The sequence below is a fragment of the Takifugu flavidus genome, chromosome 1, assembly GCF_003711565.1.
Source record: "Takifugu flavidus isolate HTHZ2018 chromosome 1, ASM371156v2, whole genome shotgun sequence".
Taxonomy (NCBI): Eukaryota; Metazoa; Chordata; class Actinopteri; order Tetraodontiformes; family Tetraodontidae; genus Takifugu; species Takifugu flavidus.
This window is the reverse complement of record NC_079520.1, coordinates 21,876,798-21,899,367: the sequence shown is the minus strand read 5'-3', so window position 1 is coordinate 21,899,367 and position 22,570 is coordinate 21,876,798. Positions and strand designations below refer to the sequence as shown.

At 40.7% G+C, this 22,570-nt stretch overlaps 1 protein-coding gene and 1 long non-coding RNA gene across 2 annotated transcripts in view; both read right to left on the bottom strand.

Annotated features, from left to right (window-relative positions):
• Positions 1-22,570, bottom strand: part of jmjd1cb (jumonji domain containing 1Cb) — a 98,541-nt gene that overhangs the window by 61,830 nt on the left and 14,141 nt on the right. The window contains 1 exon segment of the mRNA XM_057055591.1: positions 3,576-3,773. Coding sequence (XP_056911571.1) covers positions 3,576-3,773 — 198 coding nt within the window.
• LOC130539412 (uncharacterized) lies at positions 651-3,569 on the bottom strand. Its single transcript, XR_008954123.1, has 2 exons — positions 1,630-3,569; positions 651-1,583 (listed from the first exon to the last, which is right to left on the bottom strand). It is a non-coding gene; the product is annotated as an uncharacterized LOC130539412 (long non-coding RNA).

Sequence of the window (22,570 nt, the reverse complement as noted above, 5' to 3'; positions counted from 1 at the left end):
GGCTGGCAATATTATCTTAAATAATGTGTTCAATTCAGTGCCTGAAATCTACTCCCAGTTCCCTACTCTGCAGAAACCGAAAAGCTCTCGGATCTTGTCATCTTGCCATTGCACTATGATGATCGATAAAACGATGTGCCATGTCCGCACAAGCTGTAGGTATAGAAACATTTCCAGATCGGAGGGATATTCTGAGTATGGCATAGTTCACGTATGTGCTTCCATTAAAGATCATCTAACTACACATTTGATTTCTTTGATCGATTGATTGATGGGGGGGGGGGGGGGGGGGTCACTGCCCTTCAGAGAATGGGCTCTGACGACTGCACTTCATAGGCCACGTGAACAGTTAAGGGGGTCAACTGTCGTATGGTGTCTTTTTTACAAGCCAGATTTTACTGAAACATAGCATGGGGCCTTACTGTATGACTGTTAACCATGCGACAAAGCCTTTGTTCTATTCCTCCAAGCATGCCAGGCCTCTGCCTCAGTCTGTTTTTGCCAACAGAGCTCCCATTCGAAGGGCCGGTCTAATGTTGGTTCAATATAGAATGTTAGCTAGGGATTGCAGTCCAGCATGTTCAGGTGGAAAAAGTCCAAAATGATTGCACACACTTGTGAGTGCCATAAATTAAACTTTATATGTAAACTGACCAGCAGACTTAAGAGTTTATTCTTGAAACGAGCTATTTTGAATTTTTTTTAACAGGGAATGAAAGAACACAGGTAAAACAACTCCCAAGCATTAGACCGATTCTGGATTACTTTCAAACAGTCTCTTCAGTCTACACAGTAACACTATTCTTCAGGAACATAGTATTTTGTGTATGGTTAACATTACAGTGTCTTAACATCATTAATCTTGACATTGTTGTACTAAAAAAATATATGAGCATAGATGGTAAATACAAAAAAGTAAATGGACATGTTATTTTTCAGTTCTAGTAGTGCTCAGCATATAAATAATTGGGTGTGCCTCCTAGGCGCAATTAATATCCTAGGATTTTCAGCACAAAAAGTGAAATCATTCGGGAACCGTAGGTCACACAGTCATGAACCAAACACCAAAACGTGCATGGCAACCCGGTGGATTTTACTCTGGGGAATCAAGACCGTCACTGCAACAGTGCCCGAACAATCCCCAAAAAACCTCCACTTCTTCCATTCTTACACGTAACAAGTATTATTTTTATTTTTTTTTAATTGGGTGTTCCTCCTAGGCGCACCCATTACTATCCTAAGAGCTCCAACACAAAAAGTGAAATCATTCGGGAACCGTAGGTTGCACACTCATGAATCAAACACTAAAATGTGTGTGGCGACACGGCAGATTTTACTCTAGGGAATCAATGGTGCCCGAGCAATCCCCAAGAAACCTCCATTTCCTCCATTCTTACACCAAAGAGGAAGTGGCTTTTTAAAATAATTATAAATAATATTATTTTTATTCCATCAAGAGTTTGGCGCGTATCTCCTCCTAGATGCTTTGGTGTAGAGGCGCCAAACTTACTTGGTTAAATGATGGGAATCAGCTATGACTTTTCTTGTGGTATTAGTCCTGATGGGGGGGTGTTAAAGATATCCTTGTTTTCAGAATCAGAATCAGAAGAAGGTTTATTGCCATTGTACATGTAATACAAGGCCTTAAAATCCCATTGTAACTAATAGCAAAGGTCATGGAATTTAACCTCCGGCATGACGGCCCATAGCTCCAGCATACATTTGCCTAGAACAGTGGTCGGCAGAGCCATATTGGACAAAAAAAACAAGAAACAAATCTGTCTGGAGCCGCAAAAAATTAAAAGCCTTATATAGGGCTTATAAAAAAGGCAACACATGCTGTAAGTGTCTATATTAGCTGTATTAGCCTACTTTCCAAATGATAAGTAGGCTAAAAATACATAATGACCATTCATGATGAAATGCTTATTTTCCCTGCAGCGCATCCTGGAGAGAATGACGCACCACGTGGCCACTCTGCTGTACGATTGTGCTTTAAGTTTAACTTCCATTATAATGAGATTTTGAAATTAAATATTTATTATACACATTTAAACAGCATTGAAAAAACTGTTTGTCACGTTTTTCCTCCTACAGAAATTATATTAAAACAATTTCCATTTTCATATTTTTGAAAAAGCTCCAGGGAGCCACAAGGACGGCGCTAAAGAGCCTCATGCGGCTCCAGAGCTGCCGGTTGCCGACCCCTGGCATAGAAAGACCGTTCAAACTTTAAAATGTAGCCACAAAGGTCCTGAGTCATCATGTAAAATATGAAAGTCCTGTGTCAAGAAATGCCCCCGCAGTAATTGTCTAGTACTGCTATTGCTGTCAAATCTAGCAGTTACTGTATTACCTTGATTACCATGAGAAAAGACATAATTATCATTCCTAAAACAGATTATTTGAGGCCTGTTCTGCTGCAATTCTGATGTGTTTCATATAATAAATATTTCCTGTTGCGTATGCCAGCTAAATTACAAACATTGATATTACAGGATGTTAATTTGATTTGCAACGTATTTGAGAGCTAACTCTTTTAGAAGTACGCAAGGTAACATCAGCAAGCTCAGGTCAGACATGCCACCAGCTATGTTAATGTAATTAATGAATTCTTTTTGCCACCATCTACCCAATTGGAGTTTTTGGTATCATTACTTGGAGACAGGTTAAATTATTACTTTACTTTCGTGATGTAAAACTGGTCATGTATCGTACTTGAAACCCTTCCATAAAACCTTTAAATAAATATAACAATTCATGCAGTTTAATGGCCTTTTCACAGTAAATGTGGCAAGCACAAAGCAATGCCAGTGAACACATTAATTGTGTATATAAAACTGCTGCAGAAGAGTACAGAGGGTGATGTGGCACCCCCTCTCGTCATTGTGTGCCATGCTCAAATTTATTTATTTTTATTAGGGAGTGGCACTATCTTGGTGCTAATAGGAAAGTAGTAGGTTATAGAGTAAAAAATATTAGAGTAAATAACAGAGTAAAAATAGCACAATGGAAGAAATATACTGTGGGACACAAATCTGATGGGAGTATTGTGAATTTTAAAAAAAGGAACCAAGATAAAGGGATTGTGCCAATACTCAATGTATTGGGTGTTTTGAAAGTGGTAGAAAAGTGTGATTTTTTCTTGTCTTCTCCTAATTTTATTTAAATTAGAATAAAAGTCAGGGCTTCATGTGACAAAAAATCTTGCAGAGATGTAGTTTAAGATTATTCCATTCCTTTGCATACATTGAGATAATGATGCATCAGCAATATCCAATATTATTGCTTTTTGTAATGCTATTCAGTCCTGAAGCTTTTGTTGACAAATGATTAAAATAGAGAAATACATTTTGATATGACCTCAAAAAAAGATAAAGCATTGAATTGCTGATGAGTAAGTGCTTGGTGTTAATCAGTTATCCCTTTATCCAAGAGTACTAAGACCAAAAAAAATGGGATGATGACTTCAGGATGAAGGCACATTAGCTCATTTAAAGACATTTTTACTTTAAATGTGGCCATAACAATATCAATTGGGAAAAAAAGGACACAGCAATATATACCACTCTTACAAGAGCAGGCCACTGTATGTGTTTAGCCTTGGTCCCCTGAATCATTCCTCCTGTTCCTCCACATGCTCCTCCTACTCCTGGTCCTTCCTTCTTTTTGGCCCAGACCAGCTGGTACTCCAGCAGAAACAGCTGGAAATCCTCATAGACCTTCACCCATTCTCTCTTCTCCCACTCCTGATCATCAAACTCCACATATACCTGCAAATAAAAAAAAAGATATAAAAATGAAACAAGTGCAGACTAGCAAATTTCTCTAAGACTATCTCAAATAAAATTGCTTTCAGGACACAAGTAATAACCAAGTTACAAAGTACTACGTGCATTCCTCAGATTTGGTTAGAATTATAATAGCTTGCGTAGCTTTATTGCTCAGCCCCATTTTTCACTGTGGAAACGGCACAATTTCTCTTAGTAAATACTAGTGTGTTGGTGGTGTAGAAACGAGTGAGGAATGGCTACTTTAAATAAACTTGCAAGGGGTTGTTTGAGTCAAGACTATGTGAAATACAAATGCATATGAATATGGCTCTGGCCAGCATGCCTTTTCAATTCGAGCCTGAATGCAACCAAATTAAAGATGACAGTGCGGGACCTAATGGGTAGCCTCCTCATGGCAGCCTGCATGGGAGATGCAATTTCTCACAGTAGCTGTGAGAGGTAACATATAGCAGTTTTATAATGTCAATTTTACCAAACTTAACTTAATTAATTAATTAACTTAATTAGATTTTATGCTGTGGCCAAATTAAATACTCAAAATCATTGGGAGAGAAGTAATAAAACAGATAAATGCAGTTTTTTGGCAACTGAGTCTGCAACTAAATCTTCTCAATCTCTCTTCCATTATCTATCTATCATCTGGAAAACTATGCAGACTTATGTTGCAAACTTTGTTGCCTTTCAATTGAGAATTACACCAGAAAATAGTAAAGTGTCACATTTTGACTCGATACAGAAATTATGTTGCAGAATTAGGTATAATGGTAGCCTCCGGTAGGTGGATGGCCAGATGGATGGATAGGAATATCTATGTTAAGTAGCCATTAGTCCGAAACAGAATGTATAATTACACCCCTCTAGATGTCACTATCATTGCCCACATGAGCATTGAAATCCCCCTGGAGAACAATGGAGTTCCCAGCCGGAGAAATATTAAGTAACCCTCCCAGGGACTCCAAGAAGGCATGGACTCTGTATGTTTCAGCCCTTAGACCCAAACAACAGCAAGAGAGCTATCCCCAACCTGAAAGTACTTGGAAGCGACACTCGCATTCACCTGAGTATACACAACCACATGGTGGCAGAGCTAGGGAATACACCCAATACACTGCTGCCACCTGCGAGCCGCAACTCCAGGCCTTGGCCCAGTAATGCCAATCCTGGTGACATAAGCGTCCTTGTTTTATGACTTTTCATGGTGAGCACATGAACCACCCAGAGTCTGGCCTGTCACCCAAGACCTATTTTTCCAATGGAGACCCGACCAGAGGCATAATGGGCGCAGACAACATAGCCTGTAAGATCACTCAGGCACCCCAATCCCTCTACCACAGTAAGGTGCTTGTTCAAAAAGGAGTCCCTCCTAGTCAGTGGGATTACAGGAAGATGCTAGGCGATAGCCAATGGCAGAGCAGCTACAAGCATGTTTGCGTTAAACTGCGCTAAACTCCGCGAGCTGCGAGTATCAGCGGTAGCATATTTTTGCCTTTCGTATCCTAATATTTCTTTCGTAACAAGAGGAAATATTTTCCCGTTGAGATGTTTTGTAACCTGAAAATTTTACATGTAGAGACGTTCGTAAGTAGAGGTCCCACTGTATATAATCCACGCATGGCTACAATATATCAATATATTCTTCCTGTTTCTTCCTGCTTGCTTGCTTGATTGCTTGATTGATTGATTGAGTGTCGCTAACTTTACAGGAGAAGATTGGCTTACGGCAACATTATTGGACAGACTGTGCTGATGCTAACTCACAATCACAGTGTAATCACATAAGATTTTATTTATTGCTGTTATTGATAGGTCAGTATGGACTTATCATTATTGCCTATGAGAGGCAGTAAACTAACAGTTATCAATATTGGTTGAAATCAATCAAACACCAAAACACCAACCAAGGAATGCTGGGGGAAAATTTTGCAAAAGCAGACTCTCCCCAGGAAAATGGATGTAGTTTATCCTAGCTTGACAGTGTAACCAGGATATCCCTTCCCTGACAACAAACCAAATGAGCCAACTTCTGCTGCATTGTACTGCTCCAGAATATCAATCAGTGGCGAAAAACAAACTGTGATGAAGATATTACTCTGTAGGTATAAAAACATCAATTCTGCTGAGCTTAGCTGGATCACAGGCATGTAATCATTTTAATGTTGAATTCTTGTAACCTCTGCTATGATAAATGGCATGTTGTACACTTTCAACTTTTAGTAGTATAAGTCGTTTCCAGTTTACATACAACATCATAGAGCACAACAAGAGTTTGGTCTGTGCCAGTAAAATTGCAACTTCACTTTGCACCAGGTTCAGTCAAGTATCTTATGTTGTGTTTTTTGGTGTAATTGTCAGAAGATACACTGGAATATTCAGCAGCAAAACAATGGATGATAACAATAATAACACTAATGCTAGATAACCAAAAGTTATTTTTCATAATATTCACTCTGTGTTTCACTGTGGGGTATATTAGCTCCTGTATTGCCACACAGGTTATGGAACAACTATCTGTCAGCGGGGAAGATCTCTGTATTTTAATTAGGACTCAGGAATCGTCTCCAGACTGAACCTCGAAAAAGACAGCCCAGGAGACAAAGAGCTGGATTCTCCCTCTGATGCTCTGTGTCCTGCCATACTGAAAGGGGTCATGGTTCCATTTTATACATCGCCACTTAAATAATCCCCACTTTCAGCCATACAGACACCTAGAGGAAGGAGTCTTGGCATTTGGCCAGGCCTACAATTACAGTCATTCCAGGTGTGGGTGAAACAATGTCCAAAGGCAAATTTAGAAATATTGTCTGTGAGAAGGGCAAATGAAAATGTGGTACTACATGACATCCTATACTGTTATTTCCAAGGAAATTTGTTTAGAGCCCACAGGTCTAGAGAAGGGTAGATTCCTCCTTCCCCAACCCTATTTTGGGAACAAGGAAATATCTGGAACAAAACCTTGACTGACTCAGGAGATATGACAGAAATTGTTTTTTTTTTCCCAACAGAGAGAGGATTTAAGTCGGTAAGACATGAGCTGAATCCTCCTGTCCTTTTGATTGTACGATACTGCAGAAACACAAGAGGTGTTGTGGTGCCTTCTTGCAGGAAAGTAGGGAGAAATGGCACCGCAGGAACGGTGGGGCCTGTCACTCCCCAGGAATGGTGGTGCCCATCCCGGGGGCTGAGCTGCAGAGAGCTCGGAGGACACAAATCTTATAGACAGGGTCTTTTCATCCATATTGGCTTTTTTTCTCATCTGCAACCTTCAACTTGTGGCCTGGCTCTGACAGACATCTTTATTTTCACCCTTGGGCAACATGTGCATTTGTGTGCTGGCAAAAATTTAGCTCATAGTCAGCACTGGAGTAGCCACTGGCATAGGAAAAAGCCAAAACAATGGCCCTGCAGGAGGAAAAAGAGCAGTATCTGTTTTGGTCCTCAGAGCAGATTAAGTCATTATTATTCAGATTCAGATTTTTTATTCGTCCCACAACGGGGAACTTTATGGCACAACAGCAACAAAAACACACAGAGGAAAAGACATTCAGTAATGCAAGGATAGAAAAATAACAATAAGCAATAATAATACATATATAATAAAAAATAAAAATAAGAATAGAAAATATATAAAAAATATATAATAATCCAAGGTAAATGGATAATTACCAGAAGTCTTTTTGTAGACCTGTACATAGAACAGAGAATAATATATATATATCAGTATATATAATATTCAGTGTGTGAAAAATAGTTGAAATGGTATTAGAGAATTGTAATGTTATTGTGTCAGTCCAGTGGTAAAAGCAGTTATTTATTTATGTTTACTAGTCTGCAGACTAGCAGGCATTATGTTTATTGTGCAATCTGACAGCAGCCAGCAGGAAAGATCTGCGATACCTCTCCTTCACACAGCGAGGGTGGAGAAGCCACTCACTGAAGGAGCTGCCCAGTGCTGTCATAGTGTCCTGCAGGGGGTGGGACGTGTTGTTCAACATGGATGACAGCTTAGCCATCATCCTCCCACTTCCCACCACCTCCACTGAGTCCAGGGGGCATCGCAGGACAGAGCCGGCCCTCCTCACCAGTCTGTCCATCCTCCTCCTGACCCTGATGCTGCTGGACCAGCAGACTATCCCGTAAAAAGATGGCAGATCCCACCAGAGTCATAAAAAGTCCTCAGGAGTGGTTCCTGCACACCAAAAGACCTCACCCTCCTGAGTAGGAACTGTCTGCTATTGCCCTTCTTGACATGGGCATCTGTGTTGTGTGTCCAGTCCAGGTTATGGTGAACACTCAGGTACTTATAGGACCTCACAACGTCAATGTCCATTCCCAGGATGTTTACTGGTGCAGGTGGGGGGTTGTTACGCCTGCGGAAATCTACCACCAGCTCCTTGGTTTTACTGGTGTTGATCTGGAAGTTATTCCGCAGGCTCCAGTCCACAAAGTCCTGAATAAGTCCTCTGTACTCCATATTATCCCCATCAGTGATGAGGCCGACATCAGCAGAGTCGTCAGAGAATTTCTGGAGGTGACATGATAATAAACTGTATGAAAAGTCCGCGGTGTAGAGGGTGAACAGGAAAGGAGCCAGAACTGTCCCCTGTGGGACACCAGTGCTGCAGAGAAGCCAATGTGACTTGCAGCCCTTCACCCTCACAAACTGTGGTCTTTTTGTGAGGGAGTCCAAAATCCATGTTGTGAGGTGGTGATCCACCCCAGCTACCTGCAGCTTGTCCCCTAACAGCCTGGGCTGGATGGTATTGAATGCACTGGAGAAATCAAAAAACAGGATCCTCACAGTGCTTCAAGCCTTCTCCAGGTGAGTGAGGGAGGTGTGAAGGAGGTAGATGATGGCATCATCCACCCCAATCTTGAGCTGGTAGGCAAACTGCAGCGGGTCCATGAAGGAGCTCACCAGCGGGTGCAGATGGACGAGGACTATTCTCTCCAGCATCTTCATCAGATGAGACGTTAGAGCTACCAGCCTGTAACTGTTGAGCTCCTTGGGGTGCAGTGTCTTTGGCAGTGGGACAATCCAAGATGTCTTCCATAGCTGTGGCACTCTCCCCAGTTTCAGGTTCAGGTTAAATGTGTGACTGAAAATCCCACACAGCTGGTCTGCTTCAGGAACCTGAAGCTAATTACATCTGGACCCGTCGCTTTCCTGGCCCTGTTCTTCTTCAGGGCCTTCCTCACCTGGTGTGTTGTGAGGGTCAGGCAGGGAGGTGTTGGTGGGAGGGATGGGCACGGGCCAGAGTGTGAAGTGTTGGGCAGGTGTGAGCTGAAGGTCATGGGAGGGGGGAGGGGGGCAGGAGTGGACTGGGGGCACAGCAGAGGAGACTGGGCTGGCGGAGCGGTGGGTGCCTGATCGAATCTGTTGAAGAACAAGTTCAGGTCATTTGCCCACCCATGGTCTCCCACAGGCTGGGACTTCTGCTCATTGAAACCCGAGATGGTCTTCAGTCCCTTCCAGACCCCTCAGATGTTGTTCTGCTGGAGCTGGTGCTCCATCTTCCTCCTGTAGCAGTCTTTCTCTGGCCTGGTCTTCCTCTTCAGCTCCCTCTGCACAGACTTCAGCTCCTCTTTGTCTCCAGACACAAAAGCCCTCTTCTTCTCCTTCAGGAGGGCCTTTATGTCTGGGATGATCCAGGGCTTGCTGTTGGAGAAGCTCCATAGAGTCCTGGTGGAGACTTTAATATCCACGTAGCCGTAAATGAAAGATTTAGTAATGGCTTCATTTCATTACTTGATTCAGTTGGTTTCTTCCAACAGATAAATCAACCAACTCATAGCTTCAACCACACCCTTGATCTAGTTCTGACTTACTGTGTTAAGGCAGAACATGTGTCAGTGTTCCCTGACAACCCACTGTTGTCAGATCATCCTTTGATCACTTTTACATTTATGATTAAGGATTCAGAATGTTCAGAATACAGTCTTACTATAGCAGATGTCTTTCAGATAATGCTGTAGCTAAATTAAAAGAAGCGATCTCTGCGAATCCCAGGATCACCATGTGTTTCTCCAGGGATCAATCATTATAATATTAGCCCTGTCAAGGTCGACTCTGTTGCTGAAGGTGCAGCAGCCTTACTAAGAATCACGCTTGAGTCTGTTGCCCCGATGAAAAAGAAAATAGTAAATCAGAGGAAGTGTGCTCCCTTGTATAATTCACACATTAGGACACTGGTAGTCTGGTAGTTTATAAAAAGGCCGTACATAAGGGTAGAACAGCTTATTTTTGTTCTTTAATTGAAGAAAACAAGAATAACCCAGGATTTCTTCTGAGCACTGGCCAATTTAACCAAGAGTCACAGTGTTTTAGATCCACGTGTTCCTTCTTCCCTTAGTGGTGAAGACTTCATGAGCTTCTTCACTGATAAAGTTCTAGCTATCAGAGAAAAAGCTAATCAGACCATCCCAACAGCTGCTAGACCATCACCAGATGAAAACACCACCACCTGAAAAACATTGCAAAGATCAGGAAACTAATGACGCACCATGATGCTGAAAAGTGAGTCCATGCAATTGTTACTTCCAGGCTGGACTATTGTAATTCTTTATTATCAGGATGTCCACACAACTCTTTGAGAAGCCTCCTGTTGATCCAAAATGCTGCAGCTAAAGTTCTGACAGGACAAAAGAGATCACATAACTCCTGTATTGGCATCTCTTCATTGGCTGCCCATTAAATTTTTAAAATTCTTCTTCTGACCTATAAGGTCCGCAGAGGCCTAGCTCCATCCTGCCTGGAGGATCTCGTGACACCTTATGATCCCAATAGACTGCTCCACTCTTAGAATGCTGGTTTACTTGTCGTTCCCAGAGTCTCTAGAGATAGAATGGGGAGCCAAGCATTTAGCTATCAGGCCCCCCTGCTGTGGAACCAGCCTCCCTGTCCAGGTACGGGAAGCTGACTCTAAGATTAGACTTAAGACCTTCCTCTTTGAAAAAGCTGATTGTCAGCAATTCTGTAATTCCAGTTATTATTCTAGGCAGACTAATTATCATATTTAGAGGGTCATCTAATTAATAGGTTAAGATCTTGTTATGCTGCTATAGGCCGAGACTGCCAGGATCCAGAAACATGATCACTTGGCAGGCTTCTGCCAACCTGCTGGGTCATGGCTTTTCCTTCTCCCTCCCAGTAGATTAGTGGTGTTATTTCTTGTGTACTTTATCTGCTTCTTTCCCTCTCTCTCTGTTTCGATCTACAAGTATCGCCGCCTTCATAGCTGTATGCTGACCGACTGACCTAAAACCCCGCTGACCGATTCAACTCCTATACCAGCAGCTCCTATACCTCCCCCCTTCTCCTCCCTCTCTAACCAACTGGCCATCGGCAGGAGGGTCCCCCTACATGAGCCCGGTCCTGCTCCTCCTGTTAAAAGGGAGTTTTTTCTTGCGACTGTTGCTTGTTGGGCGGGGGGGGGGGATGTCAAGTCCTAGAATTCTATAAAGCGCCTAGAGACGATTTTGATTGTAACAGACGCTATATAAATAAAGATTAATTGCTTAAGACAGGAAGTTGCATGGGGCTGGCTAATAAAATGTTTTTCAATAGACATGTAATCAATACTAATAAAAAATAAAATCAGCATTGAGAAGTTTCAAAGAAAAGTAACTACTCAACGTAGACTGAGCAGTTGGATTGACATGCTCACAATGAATCTTTTAACAGCATAATTTATGGCAGCGCCATTTTATCATCATGTACTTGATTATTCAATGGATTGAGATTATAAATGAAAGTGAGTGCTGCAGTGAGCGAAGAAATTATTGACAAAACAGATTTTTATTGACAAAAGTTATCCCGCCAGTATGCCAATTTTGGCATTCGACAAGTCAGACCCTAGTAAGATCAATGTGATCTGTAAATTATGCAAGACCATTGTCCCCACCTAGAGTGGCAATGCATCAAACCATTTTTAACCATCTTAGCCACACTCACCCTTTAGAGAGCAGCTGTATTCATAAACATTCAACATCAACAGCTACTGCACTACCTCACAAGCAGTTGATCACCATAGAGATACTCTGTAACAGTATCTTGTGACAAATCATCTAAAACGTACAAATAACGGAGGCAGTGTCATATCCCAAAATATCATAATCTCTGTTAATCATATTGAATAATACATGACAGACAACAGAAAGCACACCCACATTGTAAAAGTATAACAGACAGAGACATGGTGGCATTAAAAGATAGATTGCTGCCACTCCCCTCCTTGACCAGTTACCCTGGCTGTTACTGGTGAAGGAGGGGAGTAGCATCAATCTATCAATGATATTTATTAATTATCTCCAAACCCAAACACAGCTACAGTTCATTTAAAAGCCTGACTCTTGGCATCACCCAACTGGAGGACAGAAAAGTCAGTTCTGTTGTAGTTGTGTATCATTCTGTGTTGTGTATCCTCCTCCTGCCACATTCAGAGTTCCTGTCTGAGTTCTCCAACTTTTTATCTGACTTGGTGCTCAGAATAGACATGTTGTTTTTGTAGGTGACTTTAATACCCATGTAGACATTGTAAATGACAATTTTTTTCTTAATGGTTTTGACCTCAGCACTGCTTTTGACAAACTGCTTCCTGTTTCAGAGACTGGAACATGTCCTGGGCATTAGAGGGACAGCACTAGACTGGTTTCAATCATATTTTTCTGATAGATACCAGTTTGCTCATGTTCCTCTTCATATAGTAGGGTTAGTCATGGAGTTCCACAAGATGAGTCCTGTTCACTTTGTACATTATTCTCTTAGGAAACATTATTCAGCAGCATGCAATAAACTTTCATTGCTGTGTTGATGACACTCAGCTATATTCATCCATGAAATCAGGGGATGCAGAGCAGTTAGTGAAGCTCCAGGCTTGTCTAAAAGACATAAAGTCTTGGATGAGCTCAAATTTCACCTTCTTGACCTTGGGATCACAGGGAGGGTGCAGATATGGGAGAAGGCAAGGTATACCATACCCCAGTTCATCACAGAGCCCTATGTGAGCCTTTATGGATTCGATACCTTTCCCAAGGGTACCTCGGCAGTGCTTTGATGGTGTTCTGGCACCTTCTCCTATAACCAGACCACTTTCCATGTTTTGGTGGCACTGGGGCTCCAACCGAAAACCCAACCCTCCACTTCTCAGCCCAGTCCCTGAGAGCCTGAGCTACCGCCCACCATACACCTCAATTTTTCTTCTTAATTCAGATAAAACTGAGGTCATCGTGTTTTGTCCTAAATGTCTTGGGGATAGATCACATTATTACTCTAGATTGTATCTCATTAGCCTCTAGTCTCTAGGAGGAATCTTGGAGTAATTTTTGACCAAGATCTACCTTTTAACTCACACATTAAAACAGTATCTCGAAGTGCGTTTTTTCACTTGGGAAACATTGCAAAGATTAAGAAATGATTGACCCAGCATGATGCTGAAAAGATAGTTTGTGCATTTGTTATTTCCAGGCTGAACTTGTAATTCATTATTATCAGGATGTTCAAGCAATTCTCTAATGAGCCTCCAGCTGATCAGGATTCAGCTGAAGTACTAACAAGTATTGACAAAAAAGATCACATTACTCCTGCGTTGGCTTCTCTTCATTTGCTGCTCATTAAAACTTGAATAGTTTTGGAAATTCTTCTTCAGACCTACAAGGTCATCAGAGGCCAAGCTCCATCCTACCAAGAGGAGCTAATAGCACTTTATAATTGCAATAGTCCTCTCCGCTCTTGGAATGTCGGTTTAAAAGGAGAATTGGCTGCCTAGCATTTAGCTATCAGGCCCCCTTGTTGTGGAACCAGCTCCAACTTGACACTTTAACGTTAGACTTAACAACCTCCCTCTTTGGAAAAGATTACAGTACAGTAATTCTGTAGTTACAGATATTATTCTAATAACACTAATTACCATATTTAGAGGGTCAGCATTCTCTCCTCTCCTCCTCATCAAGTAGACTAGTGATGCTATTTCTTGTGTAGTTTTTCTGCTGGGGGAGGAAAAGCAGGTATCGCAAGAAGCGAAGAAATAAAAAACAAAACTGCCAGGTATCGCCGCCTTCAGACCTGCATACTGACCTCCGACCCCGCTGACCCACTCAACTTGACTCCACCGGCAGCACAGTTTACTTAATACAATGTATTTCTGTATGTATTCTCTATGATCTATATCTATTCTCTCCTCTACCTCTCCTCTCCTACCTATTCTATCCTCCCCCCTTCTCCTCTCTCTCTACCCAACCGGCCACTGATATACCAGATCCTTGCCACTGTTGCTTGTTTGGGGTTAGGCCCTGGGATTCTGTAAAGTGCCTAGAAACAATTTTGATTGTAAAAGATGCTATATAAATAAATGTGATTGATTGATTACATCTTAGTGATGCTGCTATAGGCCAAGGCTGCTGGGGTACAGAAACATGATCACATGGCCTCCTCTCCTCTCAGTGATGATGTCATCAACACATTTTCTTGTGTAGTTTTTGTTCTTCTCTCCCCCCTTCTCTCTTTATCAATCTACAGGTATTGCTGACTTCATAGCTATGCACTGACCTGCTAACCTCTGACACACAACCCCACTGACCCACTCATCTAATATAGTTTGTTTTAATTAATGTATTTGCATGATTTGTGTCTATTCTTTCATCTATCTGAAAGAAAGGGACCTTCTCTGCCACATCAGCAGGAAGCCCCCCCCTTCCCCATATGGCCTTGGTTTATTGATGTTAAAGGGTTGTTTTTTCTTTGCCAATGTTGCTTGTTGGGGGTCAGACCCTGGGTTTCCGTAAAGCGCCTAGAGACAATTTTCAGTGTAACTGATGCTATATAAATAAAGATGAAATAAAATGAAACTAGTCACTTTTATTTAACTCTAAGTGGTCTCATGTCACACTTCATCGAGACTGCTTCATGTTTACCTCTGCTTCTTCTATGGCAGAAAAGGGCAGGTGAAGAGTTTTCTCTGTCATCTGTAGTTACACTGCCCCCTGTTGCTTGGATGGTTCATTTTAGCCACATGTTGAAATTTATTACACTGCCTCAAAACACACACTACACAACACCACTTCTATTTGATTCCAAGATTTATTTTTTTTTATTCGATCGATTATTGATTAATAATACCCATCCCTCCATAAGACAAGCCATCCCTTGACCAAAGACAACATTTTTGTTTTTCAGGATTACGACGCCAACTTCAGATCTCTGTTCAACCACACAATTGCACTTGGACACCGTAGATTTTGCCCAAAGGCAAGAACTCCCAAATCAGGTCTGGGCATGGCATTCATTTTCATCACCTTGGGGAAAAAAACAGATTCCTCTGTTTTTAGGGAGTATTCATTGACTTAGATATTTTTACAAAAATACTAAAATGTGTTGAATCACATTTTAATTTTATCACAGCAGTCTTTCAAGTAGGAATATGAGCACATGTGTGATCACTCTCATGGGGACACTACTGACATGTTCAAATGTGAAAGCCAAGAGATAAAGACCATGCTAATGGTAACCAGAACCAGTAAACCCCTATCTCTCTGACCATGTATACACCAAGTATCAGCACGTACACCTCAGGAGCACCTACAGAATCTCTTTATATATTTCCTCCCTCTACTATTTGTTCTCTTTTTCTCTCTCCCCCCCCCCCCCCCCCCACTTCTTAAAAATTAATCAAAAATCACAACTTCAATATTAATTACTCTCTACTGTGCCTGAGCACTCCTCCCCATCCTCTGCACTGTCTGAGTTAGTTTGAGGTCAACTGGCACACGTGTCTTCATTTCTTGCAACAATTCCACTGTCTCACTGTTTCAAATTGTATGTTTCCTGGCTCAGCAAGAACATATGCATAAATACTCCGCTTAGTACAGAGGAAATAACTGCTACCCCCTTTTACCTGTTCATAACATGTTACATGTAGTTATATACATATATACACATATACTTGTGTGTGTGTATATATTGTATATACATACATGTATACACACATACATATATTTATATATACATACACACATGCATACAAGTTTAAACTTAAATTGACTTTCAAAGGTTAAACTTGTGTGTTAAAGAGACTTATATCACAGAACTATATTTCTCATCTTTATTTCTTCAAATTTTGATGACTATGACTTATAGCAAATGAAAACCTAGATTACGCTCTTTGAAAATTACATTACTGAAGACAAAATATATTTTTAATACAAATGCTGGACAACTGTATGTATGTATGAACAGGTACTGCCCTACTTAATCTGGGATATTTTTGCATCAATTAATACAGCAAAAAGATTTAATGAATCATGACAAACATTGATCTTAATTTTGGTCATGTATGCAGAGCAATTTGGACACACTGTGCTGCATGCTGAGAAATGGGTTTTGACAAGAACACAACCCATGTACAACAAATATCTTTAGCTTCACTTATCCAAAGGAGGATTACATTTTTGACTTTGATTTGGTGATCACAATACCATTAATGCTAATATAAAAAAATGAAATTTATATTAGGATTTCAGAGCGCTTTAGTAGTAGTTATGTGACAACATTATATGTTGGCGTTACTACTTTATTATGCAGCAACACTGTATTCTCTGTGACACTTATGTGTAACTATTGTACACTATAAGAAGTGTAAGCTAGTATTTATAGAGCTGGAAAAGAAATGTTGTTATATACTGTACAGGCATCATATATACAGTATTTTATAGTACTAAAAATAGATTCTATTGTGAGAAAGAAATTGAGACAATTTTATTCTACTATTTTTAATTTTCTTGTGGCCATTCTTCTGGCCATTCCTCTGTCTGTAGTGTTCTTCTATTCCATTCCATAACTGGTGTAATCTGGTACTGAATGAGTTAAATTCTGTGCAGTGGGTGAACTCAAAGGAACCAGCATTCACGTGGCTAAGCTGCTGTTGCTATGGGAGAGAGGCCAGACAGGGGAGAAAGAACCTCCCCATTCCCATTTTCAATCTCTCAAATTCGTTCTCTCTTCCTCCACTCCCTCATTTTCTCTCCGCAAGGAAGCTTGGCAGGCAAAAAAAAAAAAAAAACACCTCACTTCAGCTCTCTGTTTTCATACATTTATCTGTAATATTTCTCAATTTCTTTGTCGCAACACAAGAGTGAGGTTACAGAAATAAACAATCAATCCATGTGGCTGTCTATGTTACCCATTGAAGACAGTATCCTGATTATAACATTATATTAGGAGTACCCAACACCGAGGCTGCAGACCAATACCAGGCCGTAGGTCATACCAGGCCACACAGAGGGAATAAACTTACATTTTTTCTGTTTTATTTATCATCTGTGTCTGAACAATGTTTCATTTTGAAAGATGACAGAATTCTCTCCATTACATCTGTCTATGACTCATGTTTGACGCATGTCAAGATGCTTGTCTCGGTCACGTGGCACATGAATGCTAATATTAAATTCACAAACTAGCAAAATGAGCAAAATAAGACATCTTTGGAAAGTTTCTTTGCAAAGGGCAAAAAGCCCAGTGACAAGACAGTAGAAGGTTGACCAAAAAAAAACTGCATTTAACAGACAAGGAGGCCTACTTAAAATATGGATTTATCACAGGTGATTACCACACGCCAAGCCCGCTTTGCATAACATACGGCAACTGTGTCTCCAATGAGGCAATGAAGCCATGAGTGGACAGCTATCTGGTTTAACTGCTTAGATTAAGAAGGTTGCAACTGAATGTGAATCTACACAAACTGACAAGGAATAGACCCACCATTTGTCAATAAACCAGGTTAATCCAGCAAGTCAGATCACAAATGACGACGGTCTAAAAAGTATGTTTGAGACATCAACTCTGCTGGTATTCTGGATAAAAGTTATGGCAGAATATCCTGAAATTGCCGCCACAACACTGAGAACCCCGTTACCATTTCTGCCATCGCATCTGTGCGAGGCAGGGTTTTCTACAATCACAGCAACCAAAACCAAATTATGGAGTAGACTGGACATAAGAAACACACCTCAGATGTCGTTGTCTTCCATTACCCCTAGATGGGACTGTCTCATTGCAGAGAAACAAGCTCAGGGCTCTCAATGATTTAGCGTCATTGTGAGTTGTACTTTTTATGTACTTTATTGTTGTTTTGTGGTGCATCTTATTTTGAAGGCATGTTTAAGCATTACCTTAGTGACCAGAGAGAGTTAGGGGGCAGGGAGGGTGTTATTCATGTTATGTTGATGGGCATGCCAGGAGGAAGCTGCTAATAAAGTTACATATGAGTGTACACAGTGGATTCGCGTTTATTATTGTATTCAGAAAATACCACAATTTTTGTGTTGGTCATATAATTTTATTTTGTTATTTATCTGCCACACCTTAAAGGCCAGTCCATGAAAATAGTGTCTGACATTAAACTGGTTCGTGGCGCAGAAAAGGTTAGGGACCACTGGTATATGTGATAGACAGTTAAAATGATACATATCACACAAAGTAGAGCTTTCATCTCTGCTGACCCACTGCATTGATGCTTGCTGCTGATGTCATCATATCTGCCTCTAGACCAGGGGGTCAGCAACCCGTGGCTCTAGAGCCGCATGCGGCTCTTTAGCACCACCCTAGTGGCTCCCTGGAGCTTTTTCAAAAATATGAAAATGGAAAAAGATATGTAAATATATATTTTGTTTTGATATTATTTCTGTAGGAGGAAAAACATGACAAACATTTTTAAAGATTTCCAATGCTGTAAAAATGTGTATAATAAATATTTAATTTCAACATCTCATTATAATTGAAGTTAAACTTAAAGCACCATTGTACAGCAGAGTGGTCACGTGGTGCATCATTCTCTCCAGGATGCGCTGCAGGGAAAATAAACATTTAAGATGAATGCTCATTATGTATTTTCAGCCTACTGATCATTTTTGATAGTAGGCTACTATAGCTAATATAGACACTTACAGTATGTGTTGCCTTAATAATGAGGCTTATATAAGCCTTTTGATCTCCAGACAGATTTATTTTTTGCTTTTTTGGTCCAATATGGCTCTTTCAACATTTTGGGTTGCCGACCCCTGCTCTAGACCAATGCTTATCTGCTTGCATAGATTACAAGGGTTTGTGTAGATATTGCATCTTCTGCGACCTCTGCAGAGATGAGTCTCAGACATGCCAAAACTACGCAGAGAAGGACCACACACCCACCGCAGACTAGGCCCCCAAGATACCTAGATGGCTGCTCAAGGTTATCTCGGCAGCACTCTGAGGGTTTCCAGGCAGAGCACTACCACAACTCCTTTCATGTTTTGTCTGCACTGGGACATGAACCAGAAGCCTATGTTTATCAGCCTAGTCCCTAAAAGCCAGAGGTAACACTGCCCCAGGCATATTTTTAACCGTGGATTATTTTTTTGTAATAGGCCCATTGTTCTCTTTACACCGCCATAACATAAAAATGTGATATTGTGTTAAATTAAAACCTCCAAAACACCAACAGAGGCACAAACATTCGCTGAGCAACAAAAATATGAACACCACACAAGAATTAAATATGAATTTGTTTCTAAATCCAGTTTCAGCTTACTTTTTAGAAAATGTCAGAACTTAAGCAGAAATATACTCAGCATTTAAAAATGCCTCCAATATCTCCTTAGACCTCACATATTTACAACTACAACAACTATTGGATTATTTTTTTAATAGGTCCATTGTTGTTATTACTCTCTTGCCTGTACCTTTTTGGGTGTGGCACTCATACAGCACTGCCTTCATTGGGTCATCTGACATGACCACCAGCCACATAAATCTATGCTTTGGGTCAATATAGAACAATTTATTATATAAGAAATAAAAAACAAAACTGCCAGTGGAAATTTGAAAAAAATATGTATTGCTTAAATGTGTTTTAAAATATTTTAAGATTATTATTGACGATGATTACAAAATAAATATTTGCTCTATTTTGTAACAATTTCCCCATACTTTTGTAGTAGACCACCGCTGGGTGGTCCTCAAGAAATATGGTGAATTTCTGATTTGAAATTATTAATTTAAAATAGCACATATGGAGATAGCAGACATCCCCAAGGTGGGGTTTTGAAATAGAAGAGTTGGCTGCATTTTTCTGTTTTCCATTATTCATGTGTGCTTGTCTTGTAAATAGCATTTATTAAACAACAAAATAAATAAAATAAGTCAGGAATTACTGTTATCACTGTGAAACATTATTTCAACATTCTTTTGATCTTGGGTCTTAGACGCAGTGACAGAGATGTAATGAGGTATAAATATATGATATGGTAATGCACCCCAAATAACTTATTATTTTCATGGCATATCCAATAAGTTAAACCTCAGTCTTTTTAGTGTATTGGTCATTGTCACAGCTCAGCATCCATAAATACAATAGTAGGAACTGTGCACTAAGCTGCAGCCACACTTGGAGCATGAAACGGCCAGGTCATGCCCTACCTCAGCCCATATAAGTGCTGACTACAATGGGCCATGGGGTTATTTTAGCGAGATCTGACTGACCAATCAAGACTGAGCCAGTCGACACTGAGCCAATCCATGCCAACTGTGTCAGATGGAATTATCCAAATGTCAGCCAAATAGGTCAGTGCTGCACATCCACCTTGTGTACTACCACATTTTGTTAATACCAGCAAATGTGTACTGCTGCAAATCCAGACCCTCTTTCATTTATTATTACTGCGAGTTGGAGTGCTTCCAACTGTGGGAATCCATAATTGTCATTGGCATTGGGATGCTTCATTTTAAGGTGCCTCCGCTGGATATTCCTTAGCAAAATAGATGCATTTACCGTATTTTCACAACCATAAGGCGCACCGTATTATAGGGCGCACCTTCAATTAACGACATATTTTAGAACTATTTTCATACACAGGGCGCACCGTGTTATAAGGCGCATAGCATAGCGTAGTGCCTGTGGTTTCATGACGCATTCACTAGATCGAGCTGCGCTAAAAGGAATGTCAATAAAACAGTCAGATAAGTCAGTCAAACTTTATTAATAGAATACAAACCGGCGTTCTCACAACTCCATTCACTCCTAAAATGAATAAACAGCTGTTTTATTATTTTTCCCGAGTGACGTAGTGTTTTCACGTAACACAGTTCGTTTAATAACAGCGAGTTATAACAGGCAGTGCAACATTTTTATCACAAGTGGATAGTGGAGTTTAATAAATCTTCGATTTAGTGCAACATTTTTATCACGTAGTACCGTTGCGGTAAATCAAACGTTAGTGCAAACACAATATACGGTAACTCGAACTCTCGAAGTAGTGCAAAGCAATAGCAATAGCAATATAACAATAGCAATATAACAACGTTGTTTAAACGGTAATGTCCATATTCACAGTATGACCAGCCTTGTTAAGTTGTAAACACACAAAAGAAACATGTAAAGCTCACTTTATCAGTTCATTCCTCATCCAGGAATCCCTCGAATTCCTCTTCTTCGGTGTCCGAATTGAACAGTTGTGCGAATACGGCGTCCAACATGGCCGGCTCCATCTCGTCAAAGTCGTCATCAGGGTCAGTGTCGCTGGTGTTGTCTGGCATTTCAGTGACAATCCCTGCCTTCATGAAAGCTCGGACCACGGTCGAGACTGATATATCAGCCCAGGCATTTACGATCCACTGGCAGATAGTGGTGTATGCTGCTTGGCGCTGTCTCCCTGTCTTGGTGAACGTGTGTTCGCCTTCCGTCATCCACCTCTCCCACGTAGTTCGCAGTCTAGCTTCGAATGCCCTGTTGACACCAATATCTAGCGGCTGGAGTTTCTTTGTTAATCCACTTCTTGCTTTGTTTCCTCGGAAGCTCCGTTGAGTCTTCTTTACCTGGCGCAGGTCGTCTTGTTGCTTCCTCCACTTCCGCACCATTGATTCGTTCACGTTAAATTCTCTTGCCGCTGCTCTATTTCCGTGTTCAACTGCGTGACTGATAGCCTTCAGTTTGAACTCTGCGTCGTAAGCGCGTCTCTTGCAAGGAGCCATTTTGGGGTCTTTACAGACAGAAATGGTTTGGGACTGAATTCCTATTTATCGCTCTTACTGCTGTTACTTCGGCCACGGCTACTGACTAGGGTAGCCGCGATTAACCAATATTACCGTAATCCATACAAAAGGTGCACCGGGTTAAAAGGCACGCCGTCGATTTTTTAGAAAATTCTAGGCTTTTAGGTGCGCCTTAGTCGTGAAAATACGGTACTGTACAACACACACATTAGCCTCCAGGGACAGTTTTAATAAACATCAATTTGTAAACATCAATTGCATAAATTTTCATTTTCTTCACAGTGCCATGGTGACTTTTGTTGTTAGTCTGGTCTTGTGGCACAATCATAGTTTAGTTAGACTTTGCACATGGTGCGTTCATCGACAATTAGTAATTTGAGGATCCAGAAATATCTGCAGTAACGAAAAGGAAAAATTGTGTATTTATTATTTTTATCTAAAAATAGAAAACATTTTAGTATTGTGGACCCAAGATCAGGCCAATTTGATTTGATTGGTGGGCCAGAACTGGTCCAGGGCCTGCCAATTGAATAGGTATGGTCTGTTTTTCTTGTTAACTGCTCATATTGTATTTTCTGACTATTCTTTGCACGAGATATGTATTCTTGGGGGTGCTTTTTATTACACAAACACTTTCTAATTGATTGGAAAGCAATTGGTTGTAAATGTAATGAATGTTGCACTCTTTGCTGATTTGGATCTAAACTCAGGAACTTGCAAAGTAAACAAGACGATATAGACCGTTAAAAACGCCCCACCC